General features: G+C 37.3%; 1 protein-coding gene across 1 annotated transcript in view; it reads right to left on the reverse strand.

Annotated features, from left to right (window-relative positions):
• Positions 1–2098: 2098 nt before the first annotated feature.
• LOC5570351 (LIM homeobox transcription factor 1-alpha) overlaps positions 2099–27579 on the reverse strand; it is a 139086-nt gene continuing 113605 nt past the window's right edge. Inside the window, exons 7-8 of the mRNA XM_021843765.1 lie at positions 9095–9521; positions 2099–2638 (exon numbers count right to left, since the gene is read on the reverse strand). Of these exons, the coding sequence (XP_021699457.1) occupies positions 2620–2638; positions 9095–9521 (446 nt within the window). The 3' untranslated portion in view covers positions 2099–2619. The remainder of the gene's footprint in view (positions 2639–9094; positions 9522–27579) is intronic.

Below are 27579 nucleotides of genomic sequence, written 5' to 3' on the forward strand. Positions count from 1 at the left end.
CAATTCGACAATAGTTACGACAAGAAACGTTCATTTACTGCAACCTACATTGATATTTGTGCTCCATCACGAATAAATAGAATCGTTTGATACGATGATCAATTTCACCCTACTGATCAATTACACCCGATTTAACGGTAAACCCTTATTCAGTAATGCGACTTAGTGGAGGTGGGCCGGAACACCTTTATTCAATTGGGCGGATCGGGTTGTAAATCTTACATTCATGTGAACTGGAAAAAACAAGATAAACATATGAAATTTTTTTGACCAAATAAATAATTCATTTTATTTTCTATAATGGTAGTAATCTTTCCGGATCGAGCCATGCCTTGAACTTGCCACATATCACGGTGTACTAAATTAAGAAGGTGATATATTCCGAAAACTGACAGCTACTTGACGACGTCATTCCTATCCACCTCGAACAAATTTTCGAAAAAAAATGATCTAGTGATCCGTATGGTATATGGTATGATAGGAGAGACGTCACATGTTTACAACCAAACTTGATGTTTATATCAGTAAAGAGCCTGCCTTGTTAATTTTTTATGCCGTGGCCACATATATTCCTTTGTTAACTCCACGCAGTTGTTGTACTACTGTCAGTGGAAAAGCAGTCTTCTCGAGTTTGTAAATGACAAGTTTGACACTTTGACAAAGACAAAGGTTTGAGCAAGCCATGATTTGCAAATTTGCTACAAGGGTACATTCAAATGCATTTAAATGCATCAAATTTTCTTGGAATATCAGATGCATCAGAAGTGAACCACCCCTTGTGTGTGCGTTTGAAATGCAAATATCAAATGCGGGAACACCAAACGCGGTAAGAATTTTCACAAGGAAGGCGGAGTCAAAAATAGCTTTTCCTTGCTAGCTTGGCAGTGATTGGAACACGGTTGCTAGGTATTCTTTGATTAGATTGTGTAACCACATTTGAACAAGATTTGCACGTCAAACGCAAACAGCAATATTACCTTGTGTGGTATCGACCTTGGCACTCTCAATCAAAATGTTATGGGGCTCTGCACAAAAATAATGCTCTCTCTTTCACTCTTCCATAAAATTTGTAATCAACAAGGCCAGTAAAAGTCAAAATCCCATGCAAAATCAAAACAATGCATAGACCCATAATGTATTATTTTTACTAAACAAAAAACTAGAATTTTAGGTTAGTTTATTGCCAGTCTATTCGTGATCTAACGTAAAGCTTAAAGGCAATGGTGGCGCTGTTCTAGATTGGTGATTAGTGCATCCTTGTCGAAGTTGGTAGTAATAACTTATGAGGAAAGATCACCATAATCATTTTACTGATAAGATTTTGGCAATTCAAAGCGCAGGAACTCGTTAATATTCATTTCAGTTTGCAAAACTTTCGCAGAGTTATAAATTGAATCGCCAATTGGGTGTAGCCAAAAATGCACTATGTACCTTGGCAAAAAAAAAAACTCTCAGTTCATATCTGCAAAAGTGTTTATAAGAACACTAAGCTAAGAAGGCTTTTTCTCAATTGGGACGTAATGCCATAAAGAAGAATCAGAAGGATGAGGATAAACAGAAAAAGAAGTGGTTTCTTATTTAATCTTCCTTAAAAAAATAAATAAATGAAGCTTATCATTGCCCACTTCCTTGTAGTTATTTTTACAAATATGACGCATATTATTGTGCAAAGGGCATTCATGTGATTATCGGTTCAATATTTTATGTTACATTTATTATAACTCTAACCAAGAGAACTAAAACTATTAGTGATTGATTACAAAAACATACTGATTGATAGGAGTTCCTTTAAGAATGAACAATCTAAATGCTCCTCACAGCTCCTAAACCTCAATTATGTGCATTTATATGATGAAAATGTGTATTATCCTGACAAACTGCAATTTTCTTATCAAATTTGTAAAATATTTTCTCTAAGAAAATTATTCCGTTTTTGTGACGGTTCCGTTTTTGTCAAATGAAAATTGCCGATCGTGTTGATAAAAACGGAAAATACCTGTAATAACAAGAGACTGGCTAGTATCCAGTGGCTATAAAACGAAAGACACAATAATATAAAGCAATTAGGTTGGTTCTATAGCAATAAATACACAAAACATTGGTTTCTATAAAATTTATTTCCACAATTCACAAGTTATTTTCGATTTCGACAATAATGTTGGGTTACACCATTTCAAGCATACTTCTAGTAACATTTCGGTAATAATTATCCTAATCAATGGTTTACGTATGTACACTGCACTGGTTGAATATACCTAGCCTTATCATCAATGCACAACCATAAACTTCACCATTGTTTGCCCCAAAACTATCGTTCCCACATGCCCCTGTCATATTACATAACGTATAATGTGTATTCTTCAAAACGATTAGACAGATTCATTAGATTATTCACCCACATCGACTGTAAATCAACCGCTCATCAATCTCAATCGCCAATCAATCTCGGCGTGGCCTGTCGTCGCTCGAATTCAAATCAATTAGGAAATAAATATCCCCTTCTCGCGTATCGATATCGTCGTTGGCATAAAACGCAGGCAATTGGATATCGGGAAATTTGAACAGTATCCGTTTCCGCTCCTGTCGTCCGCCTTTTCCGCCTCGGTCGAAGTATATTGATTAGCATAATTGCCGCTCTCTGTTCATAATATGTAACAATAAATCGATTAACATTTTGTTGCTCTTTTTTACAGCCAGGACCATAGACAGCGATAGCCTACTTCCAGGAGTTGGGGTATGTGTTTTAAGGGTATGCGGTATGCTCGAAAGATTCCGTCAAACACTGTTCGAAATTCCACGGAATCCAATGAGCCGAAATTGTTGTTTTATGATTTCCATAGTTTCGCAAAAATACTGCTATTTTTGAAAATATTACAATAAAGGGCTCCAACGTAAAGGGGTGTAAGTGATATTTCGGTCGATTTCTAGCTAGGTACACTAAAATATTTTACAGTTTCAAAGCATTACAATGGTATGTTTAGGTGATTTTTCCATTTAACAGAAAAAAATAAAATTATTCGTAAAAGATTGGATTGTTTTATATTCTCCCAAAGAGTAAGATGGGACAACAGATCGACCTTTGTGGAATTATTTCCAGAAAAAACGATAACAGTTGAAAAAAAATACCGCACAGAGAATTTTTAACATATTGGCTACAATTATGCTGAACAAACATGTGTCAAAAATCAAAATATTGCTATTTTTAATTATAACAGTTTTAAAACCGGTGGGACAAGAGTATCAAACTGATGTGGGCCAAATGTTTGCTGACTGCAACACAAAATATCGATTCTTTTATGACGGGCATAGTTCAAACTAATATTTGTAGAAAAATACTCACTAAATTTGTATCATAAAAATTGTCCAAAACACGGTTAATAGGTATGCTGTTCCACTCAAGAAAAGTAAAAACGTGCCTTTCTTGCAAGAAAATTCCCACGCATCGAGATAGGCGTTTACTTTTCTGTTGAAGTGCATAGTTCCCATAACAAATGGCTATTTTTGAGTGTGTTTCTACAAGAAACTAAATGCATCCCGCGAAGGCTTTGTGCCGCGAGTTGAAATGTACCAGAATAAGGATGAAAGTATCTTGACGGACGAACGTGAGGTGTTTGAAAGATGGAAGCAGCACTACGATGAACACTTGAATGGCACAGAGGCGGAAGATCAAGGCAGCAGTAGGAATTGCTTCATCGGTACGGCGGATGAGGGAGAGGTGCCAACTCACACAAATGAGGTTACGCTTTCGCTTCATAAGCGGAAGGTCATGAGTTCAATTCCCACACTGAAAATCATCCACACGTTCGATCCTAATTCTTTTCAACGTGGATCTGTCGTGTCGAATTGCAAGGTGAAATGACGTGTAAAACTTGTGATTCTGTGAAGGATTGACTTTGGTTCAATAGCAAAGTCTTTTACACATGATTTGAACGTATTTTAAAATGGCGATATCCATCACTAGTAGAACTAGTTGATAGGAATATCATGACAAGGACTCACATTTGCCGTTCTGGCATGACATGTTATTTTTGGAGAAACCGGGTGCCCGTATTAGAAAATCAAGCAAGTTTTCGATAATTTGTAAATTAACGTGTTTTACATTTGAATTTGGATTGCCGATAGCGACTGGTTTTACACCATCGTTTGATGTGTTTTACAATTAGTGAAACACATTGATCCAGCAGCCCCTCCACAAAAAACCCGTCCAGCCACCAGAAGACACCGCACGGAGGACCGTGCTTTGGGGGAGCACATACATCCTTCGTCAGTATCAGATGGTGACTGACAAACTGACCCTCTTCGAAGGCAGCTAGCCGCAAAACGACTCAAGAACACGGCAAATATGAACCACCGCAAGAGCAATGGACTATGCGTAATGGAAATCGATTGGATTAACAGCAGAGCACTTTCCTACCTGCTCGGTGTGTGAGTAAAAGAGTAGAAGAGAGTGAAAGATGTAAATATAGATTAGTTAAAAATAGATCTGTATCGGTAAAGTAGATACAGATGAACTGATTCCGGCACAGTAGTGGCCACGAGCACAGAGTGCCTTTAAAATAAACAAAATAAAAGGGTCTGCTCACAAATTTCATAACGCTGAGGGGGTGGGTGGGTGTTCTCGACATGTTACAGCTCATACACAATTCATAGAATATTCATACAAAAAGCGTTACGAGGGGGTGCACACTGGGGCAGAATCGAAAAAACGCGGAAACAACCTTTAGTTCTTCGGAATGAAGAGATAGACGTTTGATGTCTTCTGCGAAAATGATCCTTTCAATGAGGCCGATGTTTTGAGTTGAAGTCATATTTTTTAGTGTTATTCGCATAAATGACTCAAATACCATTTCGGTCAAATGGCAGTTTAGGTGTATGGTTTCTTCGGCAAAGTTGATCGTTATTTCACGCTGAAAATAATTTCTGAAGACGTCAAATTTCCAAGGCCTACTATTTTTAAAATAAAGGCATTTTTTCAAAAAATGTGCTCAAAACCGATTTTTTTTTAGTTTTGCTTGTAATTTTTCAATTAAAATATCATAAATCAGTTATGATTATCTCATTAATTAACATAAAGCAGGTCTGGTGAAAATTTGACGGTAAAAATAGTCATTTAGCTATCAGTGAACCGCAAGAATGCTCATTATTATGTTGAACTTTTGTTTTTATTGGAAAACTTTTACATTGTCATATAAAATAATTTTTAACCTTTAATAAACTTAGTATACTTCCGAATCGCATAGAAAAAAATATATTAAATATCATATCCTTGAAAAAATAGACATGAATGCTCTGACCTTTCGTAAGTGGATGGCGATAAAAACACCTGCCCGAACTTGCCCGATCGCAAGAATGGCCTATACGCAATATCCCTGTTTTTTGAATATTTTACTAAAAGAAATAAAACAAAATATTATTTTTACCATCAAATTTTCACCAGACCTTCTTTATGTTAATTAATGAGATAATCATAGCTGATATATGGTATTTTAATTGAAAAACTACAAGGAAAACTTAAAAATTACGGTTTTGAGCACATATTTTAAAAAAATGCCTTTATTTCAAAAATAGTAGGCCTTGGAAATTCGACGTCTTCAGCAATTATTTTTAGCATAAAATAACGATAAACTTTGCCGAAGAAACCAAACACCTAAACTGCCATTTGACCGAAATAATATTTGAGTCATTTATGCGAATAACAGTAAAAAATATCACTTTATCTCAAAACGTCGGCCTCATTGGAAGGATCATTTTCGCAGAAGACATCAAACGTCTATCTCTTCATTCCGAAGAACTACAGGTTGTTTCCGCGTTTTTTTTTCGGTTCTGCCCCAGTGTGGGGCGCGTGAGTCTCAAAAATGGCCATATTTAGCGTTATGAAATTTGTGAATTAACCCAAAGAAAAACATGTTTCGCTGACGGCGTGGACATTGAACGATCCACGACGATAGTCGAATTCGGCTGTTACAAGACGAATTGGGGCGCAACGAACAAGGTAGTTTGACCAAGTAAAGCAGAATTTTGGAAGTGTGGGGCAATCAAGAAACTGGAGGCAAACAGCCATGGACCAAGTTTATTGGCGTAACATTGTGGCGCAAGTCATGCCTTGAAGGACGTAACGCCATCATAAGGTAATACATCTCAAAGCATCCTTATGACAGTCCAGAAACGCTCTAACATAAAAAGTGAAAAAAAACCATTATTGTTCCGTGCAACGAAATTTCGACCAAAAATTATAATTCTACTGCTTCTAATCCCCTCAATCAATTCCGTTTTGGGCAATTTTTGGACCAAAATTTAGTTTGTATTTTTAGGCAAACATTATTATACGACGAGTAAGCGGTATTCCTGGCAATAAGGTATCGAGATTTTGTGTTTCAGTCAGCGAACTTTTGCATTACACTTGATATAATTTTTAAAACTGTAATAACTAAAAATGGAAGAAAAATATTTTGAAACAAATTTGCTTAGCGACATTGTAGCCAATATGTTCAAGGTCCACTTTGTGGTATTTATTACTCTTAAGCTGTCATATATTTTTTTTCAATATTGATTATACCACTAAGGTCGAACTTTTGCCCTATCATACTCTCTCAGTATAACACAGCAGAGAACTTGAGTTCGTTGGTGATCAAAGCGAGGAGATTCCTGCTTTCCGCCAGTGATGCCACATACACAGATTTATCTGTAATTACACAGATTTTTTTCTGTTTTTGCCTACAGATATCTGTAATCACAGATCACAGATTTTTGGGATAAAAAAGATTTTTAAGATTTTAGGATATTTCACGAGTTAAGCACCCAGTTTTGGAAGATATAAAGCAGAAATGCCATTACTCTGTTTATATTTTCTCAAAAATTTAACTATTTGAACTTTTAGAAGCAATTATGCATCTTTAAATAGGATATCGAAATACATAGGAACCACTTATGAAAATTCGCCACAATGAATCGGGTTGAAGTTCATAGCTTTGCCTTATGAAACCAAACTTTGAAAACAATAAAATTTTCTCGTGGCAACCTGGAATCAAACCAAGTACGTTGTGATCGTTAGGCCCGTGCGTACACCACGCGCCTAACGACGCCTTGATGTGAGTTTGCTAAAACAATACATAAAGCGTTCGCATTGCAATAACCGTTCCACTTTGCATAAGGCAAAATGTATGCATTTCGATAGTCTAGTTCACAGCGTGTAATAATACGTTTGGAAAGGTTCTTCTCGATCTAAAAACATAAATTTTAGATTTTTGCACGACACAGATTTTTACCAAGATTTTTGGAGGTTGACCTAACCCCATTAAACATTTGACAGTTCAACAGCCGACTAATTTTTTTGAAAAATCGATCGATTGTTGCACCGACGCTTATGGAAGTTTAACACAGCGATCAACTGACTAATCGCTAGATTAAATCGGGTGACCGAGGAAATCTTATGTTTAGTTGGTCAATTTGCTTGGATTTTACTTAAAATACCGATTTATCCACCTATTTAGTAGGATTATGTCGGCCCACCCTATTAAATCGGTTGATATTCGGTTGATCCCTGTGTTAATAATAATAAGCGTCGGTGCAACAATCGACCGATTTTTCAACCAATTTAGTCGGCTGTTGAACTGTCTAATGTTTAATGGGGAAGATAAAAAAGCTTTTTCGGCCGAAATCACAGATGAGATTTGGAAAAAATGTGGCAACACTGCTTTCCGCACATTTTCCTGCTTTAGTCGGGTTATTGATCCTGGAACTTCTTGTTTCGCACATAAATTAAAAATCCTACAGAAAGTATGATAAAGAGAAGTTCATCTTATTAAATAATTGGGTCCTAAAATGTTTAATGAAATCTTGTTTTTATTTAATGACACGAAAGCGCATGTTATTGCAACTATTTTAGCATTTTTTTTCCGCTTAAATAACGGCTACATCATATTAAAACTTAAATTTAAAGATTGGGTCCATAAATGAACCTTGACACTTTTGATCATGTATGACGTTCGCTTAATCGACAAAAACACCACAGGGCTTTTAGTTTTAACACTGCAAAATACACCCAAAATTTGAGTTTAAGCCAAGGAATGTGACAAAGTCCAAAAAAAATGTTTTTTGAACTTAAATAAAAGAAAAACATTAAAAAATTGAGTAAACATGGGTTTTTGACCTAAACTTAAGCGTTTGGCATTAAAATTGGGACAGGCCTTTAGGATCCTATTGTTCTAGACCGATTTAATAAAAACATATGAGTTCCAAGTCAAATCTGTCCCAGATCTCGACCATATTGAAAATGGATTAAATTTGACACCTGTTTTCAGTATGGTAGAATAAGGAGTTTTTATAGATAAATCGATCATTTTGACTCAAGATAAACTTCTGAAAATGGCCAATGATTTTATGAATGCAATTTAGTCGAAAAAGTCGAACTATAAAACTGTTGATTTTAGAGAAAAATGTTCTATGGAAAAGTTGTAGTGAATCAGGAAAAAATATGCACTGAGAAATATTTTGTTTTTAATCTTGAAAATTTTAAATTTTCGATTACATAAAAACCAAATTTTCCATATTTGTTTTAAATTTTTGCCATAAAATTTCGACAGAAAATAGATGATAAAGTTTCATGATGGGGACTTTTTTAATCAAAAAGTTTTTATAAGAACAATTTTTTATCAATTTTCAAAATTTTGTTTTATTTTTTAATTAAAAAAAAGGTTTTTAAGATAAAATAAGGATCTTGGAACTATTCTTAACCATGATGATTCACTAGTAGAAGCCATTTTCGAGCTACTTCAAGTTTAATGCAATTTTTTCCATTCAATAGTAGAAGCCGAGTTATTGCAAGTGTAATGCATTTTTTTTCCAATCTATAGAAATATAGGCCATTTTCTTTAGTTAATCGCGATTATCTATCAAAAACAATAAATAAATAGTGGGTAATATAATCCTCATTCTTGATTGAAAAATAAATGAATTTCGTTTCATTGCAAGAAATGCCGTGTATCGTTTTGCTTCGTGCTGCAATGAAATCATACATATCGCATACCCTTAATGTTTCACATGTGTGTGTTTTATGTGGAAATCACATGCTCAAAACTCGAAACGATTGATTTACGGTTGCTGCTGTTGATGATGATGGTGATGGTGCTGCTGCTGCTGTTGAAGTGGATGTAGAGGATGACCTGGGTGTAGCAGGACTGGCGGCGCTGACGGATGTGGATGATGTCCAGTTGGCGTTCCGGTGTTCGGAGGCGACCCCTGATGGTGATGGAGAGCACTTGAGCCCGGATGATGGGAATGATGCAAACTGTTGTTCGATGGCGGATGATGTTCTGATCCGTTGTTGCTTCCCGGTGGGGTAGCGCCGTTGTCCGGACCACAGAAGTATGAATTTTGCATCGAGTAGAGCCGATCAATCGGATTCAGCAGTTGCGCGTTGAGAGAAGGGGCCATCGACGTTGTCAGTTGTTGCAGCGAAGGGTACTCCATGCCGATCATTGTGTTGAGTGGAATATTTTCACTTTTCACAATGTTCGAGGGATCTGTAAATAGAGGGAAGATGTGTTCAGTTATGAAAATATTTCAGTAATGGGTAAAGAATTGGATATGTTTTATACATCTTTATTTCGTAAAGCTAAGTATGCTGTTTCGCTCAAGAAAAGTAAAGAAATTCCTTGAATTTCCTACAGAGAGCCCCCTTTAAAGTGACATTTCTTCTCAACTGCGTACTGCGATCAGAAAAATGTGATTTTCTTGACCATTTCTTGGAAGAAATTTTCCACGCATCGAGATAGGCGATTCCTTTTCTTGTCAGTAGCAAACCAGCCTTAAGGGGGAAGAAATAATATCTGCAAAAAAATATAATGTATAATTTGTTATTTTACCGTTGTTTGCAATTGTATCACACTAGTTTTATAACATCTTAGTTTTCAAATTCCTTTATCAGTATGATTTCAAACATAATATTAATTTCTTAGATCTAGGTGTTCTGTTTCAGGCTACATTATAATCTCAATTTGGTAGAACTATTTAAAGCTATTTTCAACAAAGTGTTTCTACATATTACACTTGATTTGCCTAAGTAGTTCAAAATTTACAGGTGCATTGAAATTACTCATCAGAGACAAAAAAACCCTGGCCGGCCTGGAATTAGATTTCGTCAAAAGCTTGTTCTTAAGGTGAAGATGAATCAAAATTTAAAGAGCACAAATCTGGAGAACAAAATATCCGTTCAAGCTGAAAACTTGATCGATTGATCACTAGCTGGACCAATCAATCAAATTTTCAGCATGTGCGGTTGTCTGGTTCTTGATATTTGTGCTCTTGAAAATTTGAGGTTTCGCTTCGATGCATCTTCACTTCAAGGCAAGATAGTTTGTTAACTCTCCAGCGCCCACCTGTTTTGTTTTGCCTGTCCAAATCTTTTTTGATTTTCATAAAACTGGCTACGCATGAAAGCCATACCTATCTAGTTTGATTTTTGCTTAAAATGGTCTACATAAATCTGGAGTGACCACCGGGAATCGACTCTAAGCAGATAAAGCAATTTTTCTGTTTTCAATTATAACAGAACATTGCATATTGAATTTAAATTAAAGCTACCTACTGCTAAAAGGATTGAATAAAAACGGTATAGAGCAAAAGTTTTCTATCTTCAAACCATACATCAAATAAAACCTTTCCCAATTGGATACCAACAAATCGACCATATTATGCTACAAATGATAGCTTTTATGGTAAATGTGAACCGGACAAAAAAAAAACAATAAAATACACAAAAAACAAACGACATCGTCTGTCGCAAAAAAGTTTTTTCATCTCGCATCACAGTGAGCGTCCCACCGACCGGCAAACCGACACATAAATATGTGCGGCATCAGCGGATTATAGAGTCATGTAATGGATTAGCCACCTGTACCCACATGTGTGTGTTGTAGTAGCTACGTACGGATCACGAGCATCCGTTCCGGCAAACTGCTACAAACGTTATTTTTTGTCCCTACAGTAGTGCCAGTAGACTCCCGCCGGAAAAAAGTGGTGGATTGAGACCATGTTTGCCATAAACATAAATATTTATGAGCGATTTGTCGCAACATTGAGTCTCCCCTGCTGAAACAATGGAACTGAGCTCAGCGGTACGTATACTTTATTGGTGAACATTTTTTTTAGACTTTTTTGCTCTTTTTTCAGTAATTCCTAGGGTGACACTTGATATCAGAGTGGGTTTACGGATGTCAACTACGAACAAAGCTCAGCTAACTATCATCTCTCCCGTGGGCCGGTCCAGACAGCACAGGTCGAAAGCGCGGACCAAGCCAGGCAGCAATAGCAAACACTAATACTTTCTTACACTCAACCAACGGGATGTCTAGCAGCGTTGAGAGCCACACTAATAAAAATATTTCAAGTAAATTAAAGTGAAATGGAACGCTGTGAAACGGAATGCAGAAACAACACAATACAGTGAAAGAGGTTACCAAAAACACGATTCTAGGGAGACTAGATTATCGAATTAAAAATAAACCCCTATGGTTTGCAGGAGGTACCGTTCAAATTAGCGGGGGTGAACGGTAACACTTCTGAGCCTGAAATGTACAGGCATTAAATAAGCACAATATTGGTTTTATAATCGCTTCATAAGGGCATAAGGGCGGTTCAAAATTTTAAAATGTTCGAAAATTTAATCTCCCATATCAATTATACTCTCATGACCGTAAAAATGGTGTTCCGAGATATTTTTAGGTTTTTCGGTAGTGAAGTGGCCCTTATTGTGAGATTTTTGAACATTTATTTTGAGCCGTGGTAAGAGAGAGCAAAACACGCATATTCTCATTACCGCAATCGCATATTTTAGACCAGTTTAAGGTGAAGATGAATCGAAGCCAAACCTCAAATTTTCAAGACCACGACTCTGAAGAACCAAACATCCGATTAAGCTGAAAACTTAATCGATTGGTCACTAGCTGGTGGCTCAAACGAATGTTCGGTTCTCCAGATTTGTGCTCTTGAAAATTTGATGTTTGGCTTCGATCACCTTAAATTAAGTTAAGTGTTTTTTTTCCACAAAAATATGTACCGTCGATGGGGGTGACAATGGGTCTAGGGGGTGAGATTGGGTCAAAACGGAAAAATATGTTTTGTTAAATATTTCAGCTAATAACGCTGATATTACTAAAATTTATAATTCATATGTTGGGGAACATATTATTACACATAATTCATAACAATATACATTTTTAGAAATAGTAGTTTTTGTATACTACATCAATAAACTTGCATGTTGAAACTAGATAAAATTTACAACATTAAATTTCTCCTGTACAAAGTATCACGCATGTACTCTAGCCTCTATCGTTGTATTAGTAGAATGTTGAAAGTCTTTTCATTATACATCACAGGTATTTTCCGGAATCTGTTTGATTTTCTCATAAAAAATCATTTTTTTCTGTACGATGTCTAAAACATTGAAAATGGGGGTGAGATTGGGTCAAGCAAGAACGATAGTTAATGAAATTCCAAGTCCACTTTTTTGACATTTTACGGTGCCGGGTGTTCTCTTTTTTCATTAAGATGTGTTTATTTTTTCTAAATACAGGATCTCTGAAACATCAAACAAGTCTACTTCAGTATTCCGTGCATACAACGCATTTTGACAACTTCTCAAACCAGCAACTGTGTTTCGTGCGCAGCAACATCGTAAATTTTTATCAAAAGGGTGTTTTTTTCTAAATTTGATTATTTATCAGTGTTTTCATATTACAGAAACATCTCACGGAAGTACAAATGAGTTGAATCGCTGAAATACTGGGATTATGACGTCAACTTCTGCCTGAAATTTATTGATCGTGGAATGTCGCACCGAAATTTAACTATTTGCGAAGGTTTAAAATAATCACTGTTTCAGTACACCTTTGGGGAAACTGAATGGGCTTTATAGCAATGGGGATGAGACTTTGAAGACAATTTGAGGGTAAAACCAAGAAAATTTATGTAAACTTGACGATAAATGTTGGGTTTACGTATTTTTCTCATAGCTCTTCAATTTTCAGTATAATCTTTCTTTTAAGTGGGTTTATCATACTTGTGAAACATCTTAGATATATTTTTGCCTTGTTTGCATCGTTTTTTGTCAAAAATTTTCAGTTGTGAATGGTTTTGAAATCATGTTCTCAAAAACAAGTTATTTCAATTGCAGTGACCCAATGTCACCCCCTCTATGGGGTGAGATTGGGTCATTTTTCATTCACTTGTGGTGCCGCTGTGAATAAATATTTGTCTTTAATTTTTTGAACAGTTGTTAATGTACCATCAAAGTACATATACACCAAATTTGACGTTTATTGGAGTTAAATTGCGATAGTTATTCAAAAAATAAATCGCACATTTCCCTTTTTGACCCATTGTCACCCCCAACGACGGTATCTTCTATGGCCGAAGGAGCAAAGAAGCAAAGACACCAGAGGAGTGCCCACGTTCAAAACTATGGGTAGGACAAACGTTGGCAAATATTTTGTGCACAGTGAAGCTAAGAAAATTTTTAACCCAATGGAATACTACACTCTTAGAATATTTCATGTATATTTCAGTCTTCTAAGATGCACATAAAAGTAGCGAACATTTTTACGTGAATTTACATCAGTTTTTAAAATTACATGACTGCTACAAACTGCTACAAAATAAATACACGCCATGATGTGAAAGTAAGTTATAAACATTTACTTTTACGTCACGACGTGTATTTATTTTGTATCAATTAATCATGATGTCAGACTTGATAATATGGCGATGATATTGTCAAAAACTTTTTACAATCAATCAAATTAATATGCAACTCAGCAAAACAAAACACTCACCATCTAGTGGTGAAACTGTTCTTTTTCTTTTTCGATTAGGGCACTCAAAACTGCAAAATTCTAGATTCTGTGAACCTTTTCATCTAGAAGATAATGCACTCTCACTGGCGCTTATTCCACACAAATTCACAATTGCATCAGTAGACACTTTTATTCGTGGAGTGGCATCATATTATGGATTCAAGCATTGAAAAGCCTATGGCAACAAGGATACAAATGCACCAGCTTACATTATTTATTCACGGCATCATAATTAGAACTATTTTGCATTTTTCGTACATCTTTGTTCCTAATCCTCTCGATCAAACACACAAATGGTAAAAACACTTTTGCATCAAACTTTCGCGCACTTCTTAAACAAATTGTTGTACAACATTTTTGCACACAACAGAGCTTCTTCATTTATTCTACAATGTAGTGACGAACGAACATTAAAAAAACTAACTACATTTCATTTTTCCTTGTAATTGAACGGTACTCGCGTTGACTTCACCGACCACGATCGAAAACAGACTTGACTGTTTGCATATGGCGTTGTCGTCAATATCGACATCATGTAAATTTACCCATAAAATTGACAAATGCGTTGAATATTCATAGAATAGGAAATCTAATTTCAAATTCGTTCAATAAGCTTAAAATGTTGCTGTAAAAATTGGTTATGAAGCAATAAGAATTTAGGATACATCAGAAGAAACATAAAATTGAGTTACATTCATGTTTAAGTCGACAAATAATTAAGTGTTGCAATGTTTACATCACACGTAAAGCTCATTATTTTTAAGAGTATAGACTGAAAATTGAAAGTGATTATATTTGAGGGGCCCAAACGCGAAGGGGTGCAAGTGTCATTTTGGTTGGTCTTAAATTGAGTATATTAAAAAATCTACTGCTTGGACATTATAACGATATATTCAGTAGACTTTTCAACAGGAAAGTAACATAATTGAGAGGCCCAAACGCCATGTAATATATGTGACTTATTAGTCGGTTTCGAGTTGAGGATACTAAAATACATCTAAAGTTTCCAAGCTTTACAATGGCATTTTTAGCAGATTTTTTCATCCAACAGATGGATGGCACCAAAATCAATATTCTCAAAACTCGAGTTTTGACTTTTACTATACTCTTTTGCTTAATGGCTTATTTTTTTGACTTTTATGGAATGAAAAATTACTGAAAAGCATAGCATAGACCTGTATATAATGAAAAAAAAAAAATAAAAATGAAAACTTGACAACGAGGCTTTAAAGTAAATAAAGGCTCAAAACTAGAGTTTTGTCACTGACCCCTTTTACTTTAATTTTCATGCCAGCTGTTTCAGGAGATACTGAAGATTCTTGAAAAACTTTTCATCACGCAGAAACTGTTTCAAATGTTTTGCTGGAATTTCTCCTGAAATTTTGTAAAAAAAAAAATTCAGTAAATCTTAACAATCTGCTCTAAATATTTTCAAAAATAAAATACTAGTTTTTACAGCATTTGTTTTTTATTAACTATGAACTTATTCCATAAATTCTTACAGCGATTATGAATTAGCCAAGAACTTCTAGAGAGTGTGCTTTGGGAGTTTTATAGGAATTGTTTTGTAAATCATCAAAAGATTTAGCAATGCTACCTAGGTGCTTTTGTTCGTAATACATGTCCTGCCTGTCCTACGCACTTCCTGCGCCACTGACTTCAACAATTCAACATTACGAGAGTTTCAGGTTCGAGACGCAAATGAGGAATTTTCATCACTATATAACAAAGTAATAAATATGATACAGATAAATATTCCTCAAGTAATTAGTTACAAGAATAATAGTTTATCCGACTGAAATGAGCTGTACAGACAGTATTTTAGCTTAATGAGCTGTTACTCAGCTGCTAATTTTACTTCAATCTTACCAATTTTATTGTGTTTTTGTTATTTGAGATTTACATTTTTATAAATTTATTTATTATCCTCGCGTACCAGTTCCTTGGCCGCGTACACGAAAACAATTTGTTCCAAGAATCGGGCGAAAACAATCCGCATAAACCGGGATAACAACGAAACCGTACTGAATATGGTTTATGGCGAAGTAGGCCGTCATTGAATTTTATACGCGTCGTTGATGATTGTTGCTAATTCATCTCACGATTTCTAATCAAAGAAAATCAGTTGGTTTTGCACTATGCTTTTTCAAGTCAATATAAACTATCACGACTGAGTTTTATCACTTTGAAATGCAAGCTGAAAAGTCATCATTGATGCCAAAACGAATCACGGGCTACTTAGCCTTATGGTTCACTTTCAAACATATCTAAAATGGTGCATTCGGTCATAACTCAACCACTGCTGGGTAATGTTTGGACTGTTATGATGTTAACAATGGGTCGTTAAGAATGTTTACCGTTCGAAAACTTGACATTTTTCATATAAATTTTGAATGAGGACAGCAAAATTTGAATTACTTAGGGTAACCAATATATTTTGGAACCCTTTATATTTTAGACCCCTGGGTCATTTTCCTAAAAAATTCTCAGTTTAAATCGAAAGACCATCTCAATTCGCATGTCATTTAGAAAGATAGGACTATGTCGCACTTGCATCAACCGTTTGTACATAGAAAATGTGTATATTTTATCTGAAAATAATTCAATATAATCGGTTCATTCATGCAACCGTTGCACACAGAAATTGAATCCGTCAGACATTTTATTTATTTATTTATTTTATTTCACCGTCTTCGACTGTAAGTCGTACAGACTGAACTAACTATATCTAAATTTCCTATGGCCTACTTATACGGTTTTTGAACAAGTTTTTGGATATATCAAAATCGAATTCGTTACAAATCTCGTTAAACGACCGAATGCAGGAGTCAAGCGGGTTGTTGTAGCCGTAATTTGTCCGGTGATATGGAACAGCTAGTAATGGAGAGTTTCGGAAACTACGAGGAGGGATGTAAAGCGGTGTTTGCTCAAGAAGCACGGGACAATCAATCGCATTTGTGATGATGTCGAAAACTAGCAACCGTTGACTTCTCTCACGTCTGCAAGAAAGTGGCTCTAATCCTATCAGTTGACAGCGTTCAGCATATGGAGGAAGATTGTTTGGATCGTTCCAAGGAAGCAGTCGCAATGCAAAACGTACGAATTTCTTTTGGACACGTTCGATTGAGAGTACATCCGTAACATGATATGGGGACCATATCGGGGAGGCGTACTCTAAGATGCTACGTACTAACGCACAATATAGCACTTTCAATGCGTATACATCTGTAAACTCCGCAGCATGTCGACGTATAAATCCTAGCACTGAGAATGCTTTGGCACTCGTTGTCTTCACATGTTCCTTGAACGTTAGTTTTTCGTCAACGATAACTCCCAAGTCACATATGGATGTTACTCGCTGCAGTATATCGGTGTTCATGCGATATTGGTGGTTGATTGGGGAGTTTGAACGGGTGAAGGATATAACCTTGCATTTTTTGCAGTTCACGCGCATACCGTTATTGCTACACCAGGTTAACATTACATTGATATCCTCTTGCAATGCCGCACAATCGTGGAACGAACGTATGACTCGGAAAAGTTTTAAGTCGTCGGCGAACGACAGCTTGAACGAGGAAAGGAGATAGCACAGATCGTTTACGAATATGTTAAACAGTAATGGTCCAAGAACGCTGCCTTGGGGCACGCCAGACGTAATGCTGAATGATCGGGAGCTTGCTGAGTTAACTACTACGTGTGCGGTACGTCCAGAGAGATACGAGCAAATCCATTCAGAAATCCAGTTCGGGAAGCAGATGCGGTTCAGCTTCTCAGTGACTAAAGCGTGTGGAACAGTATCGAAGGCTTTGGCAAAATCTATGTACACCGCGTCGACTTGCCTCCTCCCTTCAATTTCACGTGATAAGTTGGTAACATAACACATTAGATTGGATGTTGTCGATCGATGCTTCATGAAGCCATGTTGACTGTCGCAGATTATAGGTGAGGCGATTGTATACAGTACTCCATGCATTAGCTTTTCAAGAACTTTGCTTAAACAGCACAAAATAGAGACGCCACGATAATTTTCAACGCGACTCATGTTTCCAGACTTATGGATGGGCACAACAGATGCTGTCTTCCAAAACATTGGAAACGTTCTTTCACTGAGCGATCGATTGAACAAATACGCAATAGGAATCGATAGTTCCGCAGAGCATTTTTTCAAGAGCACCGGTGGAATACCGTCTGTCCCCGGCCCTTTTTTGATGTCAAGATCATCGATGGCTTTCAATACTTCTTCAGGAGAGAACTGGATCATAGGAAGGCGGATGTTATACGACGGAATATGAGCAAAGCTGTCACGACGCCATACGGGAGAGACCTTACTGAACACACTTTCAAAAAACGTAGCGAAAAGATTGGCGGCTTCCACGTTTGAGCTTGCATGAAGATCGTGGTAAGTTACGTTGTTAGGAACGCGAGCAGATGATTTTTGCTTTTTGATGAAATCCCAGAAACGAGATGGATTTTGCTTAACATTGTCCTGAACCTTGGTTATGTAAGCTTCATAAGTCGATAGCAGTAATGTTTTGTAGGATATTTCCACTTCACGTAGATTAATTCTGTCGTTTTCAGATTTGGTGAGAAAAAAACGGTGACGAGCTTTTCGAAGCACGTTTCAAAAATGACGCAGTTCAGAGGTCCACCACGGTTTGTTGAACATAGAGTTGACGACCCTTCGTTTGAGAGGGACAGAAGAATTGCATACTGCGAAAATCTTATCGTAAAATAACGAAACCGATTCATCTACATTAGCGCCTTGCAGTTGCGAGTTCCAATCGGTATCTGCAAATGCTTCTTTTAGTTGGTTGAAGTCACAGGTGGTAAAATCGTATCTGAGATCGTCGTCACGGCTTCCAAACTCGATCGAATTCTCGTCGCTCACGTCAAATAGTAAAACAAGCGGCATGTGATGAGTGTCAATAGGTAAAATTGGTACAGGAGGTTCTGTCAAATCCAAAAACTCTGGTAGACTTACGAACACAAGATCAAGAAGTCTACCGCGCGTATTCATTACATTGTTGACTTGTCGTAAGCCAGATGAGAACAAGGATTCAATGAGACATTGTTCTTGTTCGGAAGAAATGTTCGTTGGAATATAACCATTTATGTCGTCGTCCAAAACCCATTGCAAATTAGGGAGGTTAAAGTCACCTAAGGACAAAATGATGTCCCTGCCCGATGTGCGATTCACGATTGATTGCACTGAATTTGCATGAGCAGAATACAAATCGGCATTTGTGTTTGGAGGGAGATAAACAGCAACAATGTAGAGCGAACGAAATTGCGATTTCACACAAACTGCTATCTGTTCCAATTCTTCGCTGTTGGACAATGGAATCGCCTCACAGTGGAGGAGATTTTTCACAGCAATTAATACGCCACCACCGCGTGAATATTGACTAGTTGATGGACTACGGTCGCAACGAAAAATCGTATAGTCAGATGAGATTTCAGCACTTTCAATATCATCACGCAACCACGTTTCGGTAAAAACAAGCACGTCATAGTCGCAGCTGGTTAGCAGGAGTCGCAGGTGGACAAGTTTGGTGCGCAATCCTCTGACGTTTTGATAGTACACCGAGATAGAACGATGTACGGACCTCGATGTTGCACGATTTTGAGTTGCTTCGGCAATGGAACAAACAGGGCTTGCCGACGATACCGTGGAATGATGAACAGAGCACGCGAACGAATCAGTTACGTTGCTGGAAACGGTAGGCATTACCGGAAGAGAATTGTTCGAATTACATGCATACTTGCCTGCAAATGCGGTTCGGAAGACCCCGTCACCAAGCTCATACACAGGACCGGGATGACTGCTGAACGCTGGCAGGAGTGGCTCGACTGTGATGAGAGGATTAGGGGCTTCCACGATACTAGCAGGCGTGCATCCCGGTGGCGAGAAAAGTGCTGAAGATGATACTGTCTGATCACGATTGGTGAATACGTCGAATAAGCGTTGAGAATTGGAGCTGTTGTCGTTAGAAAAATTTCTGGAACCAACAGAAGTTACTGGAGCGCAGATGTTCAGTGTTGATGCATACTTGCCTGTGAGGACGGGTTGGAAGACCCCCTTTCCGAAATCGTACACAGGACCGGAATGACTGCTGGCAGGAGTGGCTCGACTGTGACGAAAGGATCAGGGGCTTCCATAAGGCGTGCAGGCGTGCATTCCGGTGTTGACGTAGCATTAGTTGAAGTGTGGGTTGGAACAGTCGTACTAAAAGCGTTTGAAGTAACTGATATGGCATTTGATTGAATTTGATGATACTCGCCTTGACATTCGGTTCGGAAGACCCTTTCTCCACACCTAAACACAGGACCAGGACGACTGACGAACGCTGGCGGGAAAAACGGGACTGTGATGGGGGGATACAGGGCTTCCAAAACACTTAAATTGTTGTTCAAATGTAAACAAAAACTTTTTTCCATATTTCTGAACTAATAGCGTAGAATTTCTTCGGTTTTGCATTGTCAATCGAATAATTAGACTATGGGCAAGTATATTATACAAACAACTAGTGTCGCCAAACGATAAAAAATGCCGGGTGTCCAAAATATAAACTTTGAGGGTCCAAAATATATTGGTGTATCCAAAATAATGAAAAACAGTGCATCACAATTAAATTATTTTCGACATTTTTGGATCCTACATGACCGTATGGGCATCTTTACCTTGTAGAAGAGGAAGATTTTCTCTACATTTTGGCATGTTCTTTAACTTGGTTACGCTGTGCAATTAATTAATTAACTAAAATCACTTCCTTAGGGGGTCCAAAATATGCTGGGTTTATCTGACCAGACGGTAGCCAATTAAGGATGTTCCGAGGGTGAGTCTCGTGAGATGGTGTGTTCCGAGTGATCACTTTCAACAGGCAGACCGATCATCCCACCTAGATCTTACCAGCCTCGACCAAATTTTTGGCTGCCGCGACTGGTAATCGCTATTTGCATGCCAATTTCTCAGCCGAATTGACTGTGAAGCTGCTTCCAAGTATCATCGCGACCACGGCATAAAAATTAACAAGGCAGTCTCTTTGCTGATGTAAATATCAAGTTTGATTGTAAACATGTGACGCCACTCCTATCGTACCATACACCTTCCGGACCACTAGATCTTTTTTTTTCGCAAATTTGTTCGAGGTGGACACGGCATAAAAATTAACAAGGCAGTCTCTTTACTGATGTAAATATAAAGTTTCATTGTAAACATGTGACGTCACTTCTATCGTACCATATACCTTCCGGACCACTAGATCATTTTTTTCGAAAATTTGTTCGAGGTGGATAGGAATGACGTCGTCAAGAAGCTGTCAGTTTTCGGAATATATCACCTTCTTAATTTTAGTACACCGTGGAGGTGGATAGGAATGACGTCGGCAGTTGCCCGGCAGTTTTCGGAATATATCACCTTACTGGGGAATTTTTCGGCTTCGCAGTCACCAAAGCAATCAAACGATTATTATTTTTCTTGCTTCCAACATTTCGGTGTTTATTACACCTTCTTCAGGGAATTCTACAGGTGACTGCGAAGCCGAAAAATTCCCCAGTGATCTTGAACCTCAGTCGATAGCATTCCGTGGTACCCCCGTTGGTTTGACCACATTTAATCTGAACACTTTTTAATCTGTACCCCGCTAATTTGCACATCGTTCACATTAAAAATGGTTCAAACGTCATTTAGCTCATGGAACGGAGTGAAGTGAGATGGAACGCCGTGGAACAGAACGCAGAATCAAAACAAAACAGCAAAAGAGGTAACCAGAAACACGTTTCTAGGGTGACTAGGGTGATGTGCTAGTATCCATCGTATTAAGCATTGATCAGTGAGAATTTTCCCAGTATTGCAGTGAATGATGCTGATACAAACCGATGCCAAACAATTCTTTCTCAAAACGGCTTTAGCATTGTACAATAACATTTTGATAAATCTTGATCTCTTTTTGGAAATAATGCAAAGAAAATGCATCTTACCGTATTCTCAATCCGTCGTATCGTTTTCAACTCCGTCGCAATCAGTTTCCAGATTCGTCCCACAACTTACGGCTCACTTTGATGTATTGAGAGGTTAAAACACAATACATCAACGCTATAATAAAATGTTTTACTAGAAAATATAGATCTACGGGCACCTCCCTCCATTCATTCAGCATGATAGAATATACTAATTTCCTTTAAAGTTAATTGTTCCTCATCAAAATTCAGCCCAAACATATGAACACAATTACTTTTGACCGTATAATTCTGGAATTTGCTCACAGTACAGCGAAAACAACACAATCAAAGGAACCGTATTTTTACGTCGAGCGTTGCGCACACATTGATGCGCACAAACTTTTTTTTCTCAGTACGACGGATTGGATTTTGTTTACATTCTCAATTATACGCGGCGGTTGAGGAAATTTCGTAAAATTTGGTGATTTATTGAAGTTTTACTGCGTGTGATTGGAATGAAATCCTTCAGTGAAGAAGTACGAAGGTTTTCCATAGTGAAAATAAGTGCCCGGCGATGTAAGTCACACAGGGGGCGGGAAGAAACTTGTGTTGGAAAGTGGTGTGACTGATGTCGATCGCTAAGCATTTCTCTCAAATCGTGTTCGTCCATGCGATTTCGGTGAAAAAGTGTAAAGTGGATAATTGAACTGAAGTTATTTATCGAAATACAGTAGTTTCATTGCATTTTTGGTGTACAGGTGGACGAATCATAAAATCTTTCACAAAATTACATTTGGAAAATGAATCTATGTTGCAGGTTAGTTGGAATATCCGTCGTAGTGGAACATTTTAAGTTTGATACGACGAATAGTAGCTCTTACGACGAAGTAGAACGAAACCCTAGATGATCAAATTAAAAATGAACCCCGATGGTTTGCATGAGGTACCGTTCAAATTAACGGGGGTGCACGGTACACCTTATTAATATAATACACCGTGATCGCGACAACAGTGCACTGCACAGCTCATACTTCGTTGTCTGTTATGATCTCGTCCAGTGCTCCACATTTGACCACTGCCTTTTGCGTTAAGGCTCTCACACTTGCCTCCTTGCTCAGCAGCTTCGCGACTACCTCCCAGTAGGTTGAACACTTAATCGAGGAATTTTTCTCGGTTTTGAAGAGCCTTTCTGGGAACGCCTGCTTCTTATTACGAATGTTTTATCTATTCACACAAGTTCTAATGTGAAAATATGTTTTTTGCAATTCGTTATAGGCTGATTTTCATCACGCCAATTTGTCATGAAACGGCCTACTTTCCTGCACTGAAGTAAATCGTGCGGGAATAGTCATTACGCAACTGAAACCAGTGCTGTAATGATACATTACGCAACGCTTTCTCATTACGCAACTGTTTTGAGTTGCGTAATGAATCATTACACAACAGTTTTTCAGAAATTGTAAAAGAATGGTGAATGCATTCCGATATAATACTCTCAAGTGGTCTTCTACGAAATTGCAAAAAATATTGTACGTAACTGGTTGCAGAATTCGATTTTTACAGCACTCGTCGTAATTATCCTACTCGGCAAACCTCGTAAGATAAATTTACGACTCGTGCTGTAAAAATCATCATTCTGCAACGTGTTCCGTAAACTGCTGTTATATGTAACATAGCGGTAATACTACGAATAATAGTAGTATTATGTTTGATATTATTTTATCATATTTGTTTTGATAATAGATTAAGTTTTTATTGGTGGTCCACTTTCTCCATCAGTAATCCGGAACGTATTTCTTACAGGCCGTATAAATTTTATGATTAGCAAGAAATATTGAATAATTTGATTGGAGCAACTTGTTTAATTACAACAGCAAGTGTTCTATTCTAATCTCATCAAGATTATAAAAACTCCATCATTTTATCGTACATATTTTTTATCTTGTGAAAACGTAACTTGTAGCAGCGATATACACATTTACACAGTTTAAAACTGATGAAAATCTTTAAAAAATGTTCCCTGTTTTCTATTCAAATATTCTAGCTTTAAATTTCATCATAAACTGAACAACAATTGAAGAATGATTCCCGTTTCAGGCCTCCTCATGCGAAAATGCGTGAAATTCTTCGTTAATACCTTCGGTGAATAGCATGTACATCTTCGAACCTATCTCAGCACCATCGTCGTCGTGGCGAGAGTTTTTGGTAGCCATCATCGCAACACCCCCTAAATCTTACCAAACCGAACTGTTTTCCTGCACCCTCTGGCGCCTTTTTTTCTGTTGATTCTGTCTGCGCTGAATGTGCGCTGTGTGGATATGGAAAAGCATTTTCCAAAGAATAAGCATTCACAGCATGTCGTCCGTCCTTCCGTTTGCTGCCCCCCTAAAGAATCTCGGCTCGTATTCTACCGACTGCAGGAGAAGAATGTTAAAGCATAAAAAATGCTTTATTGATTTTTGTTCTATTCTTAACAAGTCGTTTGGCTCCAGTCAGGGAATGAAAACGATGCCTAGCGTCAGATGAACATTTTTATGAGTAAGGATGAGTCTGTTCTGACAAACCAAATCCTCCATACAATATAGTATGCGTTCTCTTCAGATTCGCCTCTCCACATTTTGAGTACAAAACAAATTTTTCTTCATTTTTTTCTTGGCGTTTCGTCCCAATGGTACAAGTCTTGCTTCTATGCTAAGTGTTCTAAGAGCACTTCCATTATTACAAGCTACGATAAACCGGTGTTTTGTTTCCATTTCATATGAAAATTTCAATGGCCTAACTTACCCCAAAATATCTTCACATCCGGGGTAAGTGGGACCTATCAAAACAAGAACCAGAATCAAAATCAATTCAATCAATTTGTTTTATTCAAAACCATTTAGATTGAAATTTATTTGATATTTCTACCAAAAACATTAGTTTTGGAAAACAATTCCATCCCATATAGTGGTTTTCTGCCATGCGTAACAGAACATATTTACAATTTCGTCAATTAATCCTTAATTAATGTTGACCATCCTAATTTTGAATAACATGAAACAAAGGGCCTAAATAACTCAAACAACTTTTATTTTTCTTTCATAAGCATGCTGCAGGTAAAATCAACTCATCTATGAAAATTCAGAACTGCAACGGCAAATTAAATGTAATATGTTGTTAACAAAATGTTAATGGAAGCTTAATTTAGTTGTAACAAATTATGCAACACTAATACAGAGTCAGTCGGCCTGTACAAATAAGCAAATTTGTAGCGTTGATAGTGACAGCGAGCAACTCTACTGCTACTGCAGTGATCATGTAAAATTGAGCATGTTCTATCTTGTGATCTACATGAGATAGAAAATTCGAGTCTTCGGCAAAGTTGTCAAGAAAATCTGGAAGACAGGTAATTTGGTTCAAATTGTTACCGCTGTTTGTTTTATTAACGACCCTCTAATCGTTTCCGATCATTCGGGTCGAAGACTTATTCAGTAATTAAATACATTTCATATTTTCTCCTTCCTTTCTAACCATGCGATCCATTGAATAACGTCACTGGGTTCAACATCGTCATCTAAGTCAATCGTTGCCATATCGCTATGTGGCGCTAGTGATAGAGAATTATATTTTTTTCTTATCTAATCTAATCTAAGTGCTTGCACAGCCAATAATGAAAAGCATCCTGGAAATACCGAAATTTCATTCAGTATTTTCTTGTCAGCATTAATATTTGTAGCATATCAATGATTTGATACAAATATTAAAATGGCCAGGCCCACTGTGCAAATTTGGGCTTTGAAGATTATTCGAAAATTAACGGCGATCAGTTTATTCACGAATGATTAACATGATAAACAAAAAATTTGCAAATTCTTTGGAGGAAGAATCGGGGACAACCGTACCAACCGTTTCATATTGATTGATAGGCAAAAGCGTTGAGAGTGGCGAAGCTAGAATGTTGATGCGCACTCCATTATTGTTGTTTGTGGTCCACTTCTTAGGATGGGGCACAGGTATTTCCTCCGTGTGTCCTGGCTATAGAGCCTAGGCTTAAGCGCCATTACTCGCTCCCTGAAACGAAAAGAAATCTGACTTCCTCCCATATTTCAATTATTCTTTTTCCTTTCAAATATCTTATGTTTGTTATACGAACAATAAATCATCAGCATGTATGAACATTTGATTCCAGATTATGATACTATGCTGTACCATGACCATCAACAGCGCTAGATTTCATGACTAGTGGTTTGATTTTGAAGTTAATTGCTCATGAGACTTTACCTTTAGTTTTAAAATATAAAAACTGCGTACATCAGTACTACCACATCACCGCTATCGTGCGTGTGCCATTATTTATGTGCTGGTATAAATTGTATGATGACTTTCCTGCCATCAAATGTAGAATGGCAGAGTAATTATGAGGAAAACTCTCACATATTTCATGAAATGTTTAAAAACAATTGGTCATCGATTGTACAGTTTGTCGCTTCTGAGTTTAGAGCGCTATCCACATCCGATCACCAATGGCCCTCATGCAAACCATGCGGGATTCAATCGAAACAAACTCACCGGATACAACTTTCATCTGAAGCGTATCCTCGTCTGGGAAACATCCAAGAGGGATGATCAGCGGCCGACATCCATCGTGTATTGTTGATTCTTAGTTGCGGTATAACTTCATAATACAGCAGCTTACATATCACATCCTGTACTAAACAAACTCAAATGAACACGAATAAACTTGATAGCACATTCAGTATTCTAGTTTTATCTTATGATCCAAATAAGATAGACAGGAGATCGCAGTAGGCAGCGCGCGAGAACAGATGTGTTGAAAATTGATCTGTCATGTTTTTATCGTCTCTGCAAATTTTTAGATTTGGCTGGTGAAACGGCTGGTGCAATTTTTCAAAAAATGTCTATAACTGAAATAATTGTGCAAGTTTATTTGTTTATTGAGTAGTGCTTAAACAACAAATTTGGATGAAAAGTGTGAAATGAACAACTTATCCTAAATGTTGAGAAAATCGGCATTGCACTTGTTCATCGCATGCGTTTGGAAGTCACAGTGAATTGTTTTGTACAGTCTGATTTAAACGTGGTAACTGTTGAGGCACCGTTCACTGGCAACACGGCCCAGGCCAAGGGGTGGATCACTTGCTCGGTGTACATCAAATGCATATCGATTTGCATTAAATGCATTTTTTAGACATACACATCAACTTACCTTTGACCTGTACTAGCGTATTGAGCTATAGCAACGAGTCATTGTTTGTTGTTAATTTTAAAACTGTTTATCTGAAGGTTCAATTTTTCCAAATAAGAATTAACTTTTTTTGATGTTCTGCCACTAATCACAAACTTCGTTCATTTTAGGTTATCAAGCTGAATTTCAAAACTGAAGATACATTTAATTCGTATTAGAAGCATGATTAATGCGGCTCAGTGAGCACATTGTCTGACTTCCCCGTAGACAGTACCATTTAGAATCAGGATCCATCGGAACTTCCTCCCCGAGAAACGGACAGCCTTACTGGTCTCATTACTGGTGGCGGTTATGAATCCGCATCGAATTTGAAAATCCAAACATCAAAGGAAATTTTTTGTTCAAATAAATGGTTTTTATTTCTCTTCAGTTTCTGGTTGGGTTTGGAACAGATTGGGAACAACTAACTCCTGAGGTTGATTTATCTATTGATTTTAGTGAACACGATTACAGCTATCCTCCGAGGTAGGACATACTTCCTCTGCGTGGTTTCCATGTGGATGGAGTACCCATGTTGCCAGAAAGGCATCCTGGTTGGAA

Source organism: Aedes aegypti, chromosome 2 (assembly GCF_002204515.2).
Source record: "Aedes aegypti strain LVP_AGWG chromosome 2, AaegL5.0 Primary Assembly, whole genome shotgun sequence".
NCBI lineage: Eukaryota > Metazoa > Arthropoda > Insecta > Diptera > Culicidae > Aedes > Aedes aegypti.